This window comes from Diaphorina citri, unplaced genomic scaffold (assembly GCF_000475195.1).
Source record: "Diaphorina citri unplaced genomic scaffold, Diaci psyllid genome assembly version 1.1 scaffold4487, whole genome shotgun sequence".
Classification (NCBI taxonomy): Eukaryota; Metazoa; Arthropoda; class Insecta; order Hemiptera; family Psyllidae; genus Diaphorina; species Diaphorina citri.
The window spans coordinates 1-10498 of record NW_007381885.1 but is presented as its reverse complement, the minus strand read 5'-3'; the positions used below and the strand labels follow the sequence as shown (position 1 = coordinate 10498).

The 10498-nt window shown below is 37.8% G+C and overlaps 1 protein-coding gene across 1 annotated transcript; it reads left to right on the top strand.

Annotated features, from left to right (window-relative positions):
• Positions 1-646: 646 nt before the first annotated feature.
• On the top strand, positions 647-8149 carry LOC103521072 (the record flags this gene model as incomplete). Its single annotated transcript, XM_026831914.1, has 9 exons — positions 647-732; positions 1149-1315; positions 1729-1958; positions 3255-3443; positions 3627-3785; positions 6000-6443; positions 7067-7102; positions 7339-7362; positions 7735-8149. Coding segments are annotated over 9 exons (1602 nt in total), but the record flags the coding sequence as incomplete, so codon positions are not given.
• Positions 8150-10498: the final 2349 nt, after the last annotated feature.

Genomic DNA, 10498 nt, shown 5'->3' with positions numbered 1-10498 from the left:
TTGGGGAAGCATCAGTCGGGTGTTCGCCAGGAGTAGACAGAGGAAAGTGCCAAGTCCGAACAGTCAACCAGGTGAGTCGCTTTGTAACTTGATGTTGGGATGTGCGTGAATGTGTACGTGAACATCAAGATGATTGTTATGATGTGAAGTTGGATGAAGGAAGGATTTTAAAAGGTGGAGCTTTTGATAGGGCTTTCACAACCTGATTAATTTCAATCGACAGGGGCTTTCGCCAATTACTAACATATGGTACCTAGGATGATTTGTTACAATCGATATTATTCATGTGAATTTTGCCATTGACGGGTGCTACCAACCTCAGTGGTGTAGTGGTTAGCACAGTGGACTCTGGATCTGGAGGTCGGTGGTTCGAGTCCAAGGTAAGTCATAAAATTTAGCATAGTGTAAAGCAGGGAAAGACATTATTTGTGACAATCATTTAATGCTTAAACACTATTAAAATTCCTTCCTTTTTCATTGACAGGTGCTTATTCCGCTTCGGAAGCGAGTGATATTTACGGCTCCACCAGTCGAGGTTGACAGTATGTAAGTAACAAATTTCATTATTTTAAATTCTGTTTTAGCTATTACCAAAGTCCATTATTTGACATTGTTTTAGCTATTAGCAAAACTTCATTATTTTGTTTTAGCTATCACAACTCCGAGGGACTGCAGCAGTCCGTCCCTGTCACCACTAAATGTTCATTCGTTTGATGGAAACTCGCTCTCCAGGTAAGATCACAATGCTCGAAAGCAACCATTTTGTCTTATTTGCATTACTAATTTTGAAAAGTTTAAAAAAATAATAATAATATTCACAATTAATATACATGAGGAAGAAAGAAACCCTTTTACCCTTACTCCAAAAGAGTGGGGAAATTGTTCTTGCTTAGATCGGACTATTAAGGAGTTTAAGGACTGGTACTTTCAGACATTTTACGTTTGACGCTAAGGACCGAGGGCATCTCTTCCTTCTTGATTTTCATCTCTCTTAAGGTGTGTCCACAGTCGAACGGCCGTCGATCGATGTCGACTGATCCGTCCACACTGCCTCGACAACATAGATTCATCTCGTCGATATCGATCGAAGGTTGGTCGACTATGTTTGGACACACCTTTAAAATCTCAATGTCCTTATTATTCTCCAGGTCAGTGGAACAACTCCACAGTCCCCCTAACGAGGAGATTGTGAGGAGGGGCAAACAGTTCCGATCAAGTGGGGGACGTAGCGGAGTGGGTAGTACTTGGGGAAGCATCAGTCGGGTGTTCGCCAGGAGTAGACAGAGGAAAGTGCCAAGTCCGAACAGTCAACCAGGTGAGTCCCTTTGTAACTTGATGTTAGGATGTGCGTGAATGTGTACGTGAATATCAAGATGATTGTTATGATGTGAAGTTGGATGAAGGAAGGATTGTAAAAGGTGGAGATTTTGATAGGGCTTTCACAACCTGATTAATTTCAATCGACAGGGGCTTTCGCCAATTAATAACATATGGTACCTAGGATGATTTGTTACAATCGATATTATTCATATGAATTTTGCCATTGACGGGTGCTACCAACCTCAGTGGTGTAGTGGTTAGCACTGTCGACTCTGGATCTGGAGGTCGGTGGTTCGAGTCCAAGTTAAGTCATAAAATTTAGCGTAGTGTAAAGCAGGTAAGGACATTATTTGTGACAATCATTTAATGCTTAAACACTATTAAAATTCCTTCCTTTGCCATCGACAGGTGCTTATTCCGCTTCGGAAGCGAGTGATATTTACGGCTCTACCAGTCGAGGGCGCAGTTGGTCGCCTCTGACCGAGGAAGGATATGCAGAGAAGCTCAGGTTGCTCAGGGAAGCCGCGTCCATACCAATGGAGAGGTGGCGAGCCCCCACCGTGCTGGCGTGGCTGGAGATAGCCCTTGGCATGCCCCAGTATGGACCCAAGTGTGCGGACAACGTCAAATCGGGGAAAGTAAGTGTGGATGAGGCGTCGGAGAATGGTCTCATCATGATGGTATATCTAAAACTCAATTAATTAATCCATCTATCTATAACTATGATAAGGTGTTCATAAAGATTTTATGGCTTGGTAGAAGACGAAAAAATCACATAACGGGTGGGATTTCTTACTCCATTTTCCTCTTTCAAGGGTATGTGGCCTCAGCGATGGTCTACAGGTAGACTGTAGGTGATCTATTAGAGATGAATTCCCTCATGAGATACTACAGTAGCTTCATAAAGACTTTCTGTTGACGTCATATGCTTCCATATTCCCCAAGCCATGTTCAAATAATTCCCGTATGAGTTGATACTATCTGCTGAATGTGGGAGCACTAGTGGGAGTTGATACTATCAACCAACCTTATTCGTGTAGTGGTTGGTGAACTCTGGATCTAGGCGTTGGTGGTTCGAGTCTGAGTCAAGTAATACAATTTAACGTAGTGTATTAGGTGGGGAACGACACTTGTGACAAGTATTTGTGATTAACACAATTAAAGTCCTGGTCCTGATTCTCAACTCTTGTTTCCAGGTCCTTCTCGAATTGAGTGACGCAGAGTTGGAGACCGGGTTGGGTATCATGCATCCAATGCATAGGAAGAAGCTACGCCTCGCCATAGCGCAGTTGGTCGCCTCTGACCGAGGAAGGATATGCAGAGAAGCTCAGGTTGCTCAGGGAAGCCGCGTCCATACCAATGGAGAGGTGGCGAGCCCCCACCGTGCTGGCGTGGCTGGAGATAGCCCTTGGCATGCCCCAGTATGGACCCAAGTGTGCGGACAACGTCAAATCGGGGAAAGTAAGTGTGGATGAGGTGTCGGAGAATGGTCACATGATCATAGTATCTGAAACTTGGTAAATGTAAGAAGTGATGAGGAATTCAATAGTTAAAAACTTTATAAAGACGAAAAGATCACATAAGGGGTGAGATTTTTTACTCGTTTTCTTGAGTCCTCTTTGGAGTATTTGTCGCTTTAACAATGGTCTACACTGTAGATAATTGCTGAGGCATACTGTAGGTGATCTATCGAAAATGGATTCCTTCGTCAGATACTGTACTTTTGTAGCTTCCTAAATAAATGCCGTAAAATAAATATTTTTTGACCCCGCGGGGAATCGACCCGGGTCTCCCGCGTGCAAGGTGAGCGCAGTGACCACTACGCCATGGGAGCTGACTTTGTAGCTTCATAAAGACTTTCTGCTGACATCACGTCATATGCTGTAATGTTCCCCAGACCGTATCAAGTCCTGATTTTCAACTCTTGTTCCTAGGTTCTCCTCGAGCTGAGTGATGCAGAGTTGGAGACCGGGTTGGGTATCATGCATCCAATGCATAGGAAGAAGCTACGTCTCGCCATAGAGGAGCATAGGCATCCCGCCAACATTCGCTACGTGTGTATCGCTCAGCTGGGTCACACTTGGGTGTCTTCGGAGTGGCTGCCCGATCTTGGACTGCCGCAGGTAAATGGAAAGCCTTTTCCTTTAAGCATTTTAAAGCTGAGGATTATCCGAAGATAGCCTACACCGGAGCTCAAGCGCCCCTGAGATAGTATCGATGTTATTCATCATGGTGTAAGGATAGGTTACCTACCCTACATCCCACAAAAATTCTGGTTCAGCAATAATCAAGCTTTTTTGTTTTAGTATGCTGATAACTTTGCCACCAACATGGTGGATGCCCGCATGTTGGATCATCTGAGCAAGAAAGAGCTGGAAAAGTTCCTGGGTGTCACCCGCAAGTTTCATCAGGCTTCCATAGTGCACGGAATTCATCTGTTACGAATGATGAAGTATGACCGGCAGGTGAGTTAGAACTGGAATAGAAAGCGCCATGGGTGATGATAGTTTTGTAGGTATGTTATGTAAAAAATGTAAATTATTGGAAAAGCAATCTATCTGCTTATGATGCTATAACTTCGGATATGTAATTATTTAGGTAATATTATGAAATCAAAGTAGTTTCAGTCTGCCCCAGTAGGTTTGAAATACTCATTTAGAGAAATCCAGTAGTGATTGTGACAGTAAACTGCCATATAACAATCATATCATCTTTCTTGGGTTGAAAAAACTATACAGATGGCGATTTTCAGTAGTCATGAACCTAAACCTACTTCAAATCCTAATAACGCGAATTTACAAAATCCGAATTTGTGATTTTGTTTTGTAAATAAACGGAGTAAATTTGCTTTAACTCAACAATTAGGTCTATGGAAAACATTTTTCTGCAAAGCTTAGTTTAAGTACTTAGAAACGGTGTACAGTCATACAGTGTAAGTAGTTCTTGTTTTGTCCTTGAATAAGTAATTTGTTTTCTGATTGTAAGTATGTTTGATTATTTTTCTTTGCAATTCCTTGTTTTATTCTTAAAATATCCTATCCATCCGACGACACCTCACAGCCGAATTGGAACAGCTCATACTACCTGCCAGGTAAATTATCCACTACAGATAGTCGATAGGATTTGAACATACTGATAGTCTGAATTTGTGAAGATTCATCTTGAAAAGAAGAGCACAAGTAGCAATACTCTTCCTGTGATGAATACCTATAAGTTACTAGTGTTTTTCTTTTCAAGATAGGATTTGGTTATCCTTATGTTTCTTCTGGTTCTAACGTGGAGATATCAGTAGGAATCTTTATTTTGACAACATTGATGATGAAATCTAAATGGTCACGCGATATAGCTTCGAAATAATCAAACAGGATGGGGTGGATCAGGATATCCGGATTCTGCTCTGTTTTTAGCACTGAACTGGGTTTCTATCTGTCTGATAGAATCTCGATTCTGTGCTGGTATCTTGGTACCTTGATATCTTTTCAATGAAATTTTCTTCTATCTCATGCCATTCTTTGACAGTTTCGGGAAAAAAATTCTTACGTGACAGACTCAACATAGAAACCGAAACACTTCTCCACCGTAGATGAAACACTACTGATGTGTTGTGTGTTGTTTCTGTTTTCATATGTTTCTTGCTCTCCTGTAGGTCCCTGTTGGAATTGCAGGCAATGTATACAGCTCGATAGTCGCATTCTGTGTTGTTTCGAAAAGTTACCAAAAGTTGAAATGATAATAAAAAAGAAATTTTATTTTAATTTGTTGAAAACATAGATCAATTTATTTTGAGTGGCTCGTGAAGGAACGTTCGTTTAAGACCGTGTTTTTTTCCAAAACAGAACCCCAGAACTGAAAAAGTCTGTTTTTTGGACTCATTGAGTCAAAACGAGCGTTCTTCATGTGTATCACCCTCTATTAAAATTCAATTTATCAAAAATATTTTATGATTGTATTATCAAATTTAAGTCAATACAACAAAATTTAATTTTTCTATTTAAAATTTGTTCGATCATATTTTTTTTTTCTTTTCTTTCTTCTTTACTTGTAGCTTTATCCATATACCTACTTATCGTAGACTTTCTCTCTTTTTCGTTGGGAGAGACAAAAAGCGCATAGCCATAGAATGGAAGGAATGTTGGGTTTGGGAAAAAGAGAGAAAGATTCAAGGGAAGGCTTTTCTGTTAGCTTTTATCTCCGCCAATCAGAGTCACCACTTTATCGTTTATTTAAATAATGCACTTTTTGATCGAATTTCTTTTTGATTTCTTTCTTTTTCTCTAGATGTTTTCTAAACCTAACGTAAATGACGAATTGAAAGTACCTACATGTTCAAAATACACCTCATATTTTGCTTGCTTTTTTCTACTTTAAAAATATTTGTTTAAATGGCGTAATTTTGTTCTGTTGCTTACTTTGCCATTGTGCATTTTCTATAACTCTTACTCACAAACGTTCCAAACTACGCCAAACGTGTGTTTCTAGTCTCTATGTATCTTTGTTTTAGAATAGTTTTTTCTACTTTAAAAATATTTGTTTAAATGGCGTAATTTTGTTCTGTTGCTTACTTTGCCATTGTGCATTTTCTATAACTCTTACTAACAAACGTTCCAAACTACGCCAAACGTGTGTTTCTAGTCTCTATGTATCTTTGTTTTAGAATAATCTGTACGTAGGTTTCCTAACCTTTGTTCTCTCTAAATGTTGTATTTGATGTCCGTTCAGTAGAGCTGCATTCCCAGTGCATTCTTTCTGTTGCATTTCCTTTCATCAACTCTCATGCTCATTCAATTTTATTTTCTGTTCCCTCGTTTTCTTTTCGGATCCATCACATCGCTCGCTCGCTGGCTTTATGTTTTGCTTGCGTTGGTTTTTGTTCGCGTAGAGCCGCGTTTGAGCATTTCGTGCGCGTTTCCGCGGCGGAACGCAGACGCGCAGAGAGGATTATGAACGGAGGCAGCCTAGGACGCAACTTTTCCCGCTCAAACCATCACCATGGCAACCACAGCCAGGATAATCACTATGAGACCTTGGAGAGGAGTTCTACCTTCTCATCCCCACAGAATTCGTACAAGTCCGACACGGGATCTATATCTTCAAACAGCGACAAGAGGAAGACTAGTCTGAGGGTAAGTGAAACCATGAACGGAACTAATAGGAACTAGGAACATAAAACAATAGGTTGATTATTCCGGGCACTCTTTCACTATAAATAAGTAAGGGATCATGATATTAAGGTTTCCTTTAATGTCCGATAAAATTTCTTTTCGCCAAACCATGAACGGAACTAATAGGAACTAGGAACATAAAACAATAGGTTGATTATTCCGGGCACTCTTTCACTATAAATAAGTAAGGGATGGTTGGGTTTTGGTAAATCGTCACTCAGTATCTCTACGTTTTCTACTCCGTTATCATGATATCAAGGTTTCCTTTAATGTCCGATCAAATTTCTTTTTGCCAAACTCCTTTTTTTACCCATTATACCCAGTTCATTAAAAAATACTCACAGTTTGAAAATATCCTAGCAGCCTCCCACTTTCAGTGCACCTATATTCTACACTTTTTTTTTAATCATAGCCAAAACTCCTTTTTTTACCCATTATACCCAGTTCATTAAAAAATACTCACAGTTTGAAAATATCCTAGCAGCCTCCCACTTTCAGTACACCTATATTCTACACTTTTTTTATCATTTAATTTATTTTATTTTTATGCTTTAATTTTTCTCGCATGCTGCATGGATGTACAGAACTATAGTATGTACTACCTGAAGAACTTGAAAAAGGTTTGTAAATGTTTTCTTTTTTTAAACTTTTTAAAGCTTTTATGATAAATACCTTTTTTTGATACTTAGGTATGCATAAATTTTTCAAATTCTCTCTTTTAAATTTCACCATTAGTTTTGACTAAACTCGGAATTTCTCTAAGTACTACTTAGTATGCACATAACACACTTATTTCCTCAGATTTTAGATTGCACTACTTCCCTAACACATGTTTTTCTTTCCATTTCCCCTACAGTTTTCTACTTGGAAAACTTCACAGGTTTGTCTAGCATGATTTAATTTTAACATTAAAAAACGCATTCATGATTTCCTTTTAATAGGTATTAAAAAATGCAACAAAAATAACATGAAAGTCAATGTCAGTTCAATTTAGATACTCAAATTCAAAGAAGAAAATTATGCCGAACAAATGGGGATACAATTTTAAATAATTCTGGGACCAATTAAGTACTTCTAAAACATACAGTACGTTCTGGTTTGTTTTATCTTGGTGTTCGCAAAAGAAAGTCCTATTTTCAGTTTATTCCTGAGGTATAAGCACTAAAAATAACTATGAATACAAAATTTATTATCTTTCCGTAAGATTTTCTGGTACAAAGCGTAACAAAATCCCCAACCTCTCTGTTTCCAGGGCTCCATCACACGAGTGCTAGGGTTTCACAAGCCCCGTCCAGCCGACACGAACAGCGTGCGAGAGGAAACCTCCAGCTGTATCGACGTCAACGTGATGGCCTCCCCTTCTACTTCCTCAGAGGGCAGTTTTAACGCGGCACTGCGGCCCGAGAGTCCGCAAAGTGTGACCGCAATTGCGACCATGCGGCGGAGGCCACCGCATAGGAGACATAGACGCGTGAAATCCATTGGGGATATTAGCGTCACGCCGGTAACACCAGTGTGAGTGGGACCGTGATTGTAACCGTGCCGTGGAGACCTACGCATACGGGATTTTCGTAGAAGCTTAACACAACCTTTAGGGTTGTTTGACCCTATACACCTAAGCCTCAGAGTGGGCTTTTTGTGTGTGCAGAGGGATAGGGGATATACTCCTAGTCTGAAATAGCACGTAAGGTCCGTTTTCATGTATTGCATTGTGTATCAAGTGTACCGGGAGGTGCGCGACCGTCAAGAGTTCGAAGCGCCAGCCGGCCTATCTGAACACAAAAATAGATGGAGTTTTATGGTTTTTCGGCATTTTAAATAATACATGACAAAATCCACATCATTGGTTATCGAAGCAAATTAATAAACTCAAATTACATTATTAATAATGGCTCGAAGCTGATAATTTTGTCTAGTTGACAATATGTCGAGTATCATTGTTACTTTTAATCTTTGATTTGTAATAATATGTATTAGGTATGAATTATTCAAAGGTTGACAATTTAATCATGTAATAAAAGACTGATAGTTTTGTAGGTATGTTATGTAAAAAATGTAAATTATTGGAAAAGCAATCTATCTGCTTATGATGCTATAACTTCGGATATGTAGTTATTTAGGTAATATTATGAAATCAAAGTAGTTTCAGTCTGCCCCAGTAGGTTTGAAATACTCATTTATAGAGATCCAGTAGTGATTGTGACAGTAAACTGCCATGTAACAATCATATCATCTTTCTTGGGTTAAAAAAAAAAACTATACAGATGGCGATTTTTAGAAGTCATAAACCTACTTCAAATCCTAATAACGCGAATTTACAAAATCCGAATTTGTGATTTTGTGTTGTAAATAAACGGAGTAAATTTGCTTTAACTGTACAATTAGGTCTATGGAAAACATTTTTCCGCAAAGCTTAGTTTACTTAGAAACGGTGTACAGTCATACAGTGTAAGTAGTTCTTGTTTTGTCCTTGAATAATTTGTTTTCTGATTGTATGTTTGATTATTTTTCTTTGCAATTCCTTGTTTTATTCTTAAAATATCCTATCCGAGTTCCGACATAATGCAATGTCAAGTAACAACATTTTCCTTTATGAAAAACTACTGTTCTAGTCATCAGTTTCCATATAAAACGAGTTCTCCCAGATTATGTAAACTTCATCATAATTTATATGTGACCAAAAATATAATTTTGACAACCTAATTATTTATTTGATATAAAATATCTGTTTTTCTTTACAATATAATCAGTTTGAGAAGAAATGAGCTCAATTTGACAGCTCAATAATCGGCATTCTTTTTTTTTTCTTCTTCTTTTCTACCCACGATTATTCTAGTCAAGTTATAATTCTGAAGGGAAATTTGGTTCTGAATAAAAAAGGCATATAGAAATTTAAAAATATGCGAATGCTTAAAATATAAAATTTATATATTACAAAAAATTACGACACCTCACAGCCGAATTGGAACAGCTCATACTACCTGCCAGGTAAATTATCCACTACAGATAGTCGATAGGATTTGAACATACTCATCTTGAAAAGAAGAGCAGAAGTAGCAATACTCTTCCTGTGATGAATATAAGTTACTAGTGTTTTTCTTTCAAGATAGGATTTGGTTATCCTTATGTTTCTTCTGGTTCTAATGGAGATATCAGTAGGAATCTTTATTTTGACAACATTGATGATGAAATCTAAATGGTCACGCGAAATAGCTTCGAACTAATCAAACAGGATGGGGTGGATCAGGATATCCGGATTCTGCTCTGTTGTTAGCACTGAACTGGGTTTCTATCTGTCTGATAGAATCTCGATTCTGTGCTGGTATCTTGATATCTTTTCAATGAAATTTTCTTCTTCATATAATTTATTTTATTTTTATGCTTTAATTTTTCTCGCATGCTGCATGGATGTACAGAACTATAGTATGTACTACCTGAAGAACTTAAAAAAGGTTTGTAAATGTTTTCTTTTTTAAACTTTTTAAAGCTTTTATGATAAATACCTTTTTTAATACTTATATAGGTATGCAGGAATTTTTCAAATTCTCTCTTTCAAATTTCACCATTAGTTTTGACTAAACTCGGAATTTCTCTAAGTACTACTTAGTATGCACATAACACACTTATTTCCTCAGATTTTATATTGCACTACTTCCCTAACACAATCATATTTTTCTTTCCATTTCCCCTACAGTTTTCTACTTGGAAAACTTCACAGGTTTGTCCAGCATGATTTAATTTTAAAAAACGCATTCATGATTTCCTTTTCATATTATAAAATGCAACAAAAATAACATGAAAGTCAATGTCAGTTCAATTTAGATACTCAAATTCAAAGAAGAAAATTATGCCGAACAAATGGGGATACAATTTTAAATAATTCTGGGACCAATTAAGTACTTCTCAGTACGTTCTGGTTGGTTTTATCTTGGTGTTTACAAAAGAAAGTCCTATTTTCAGTTTATTCCTGAGGTATAAGCACTAAAAATAACTATGAATACAAAATTTATTATCTT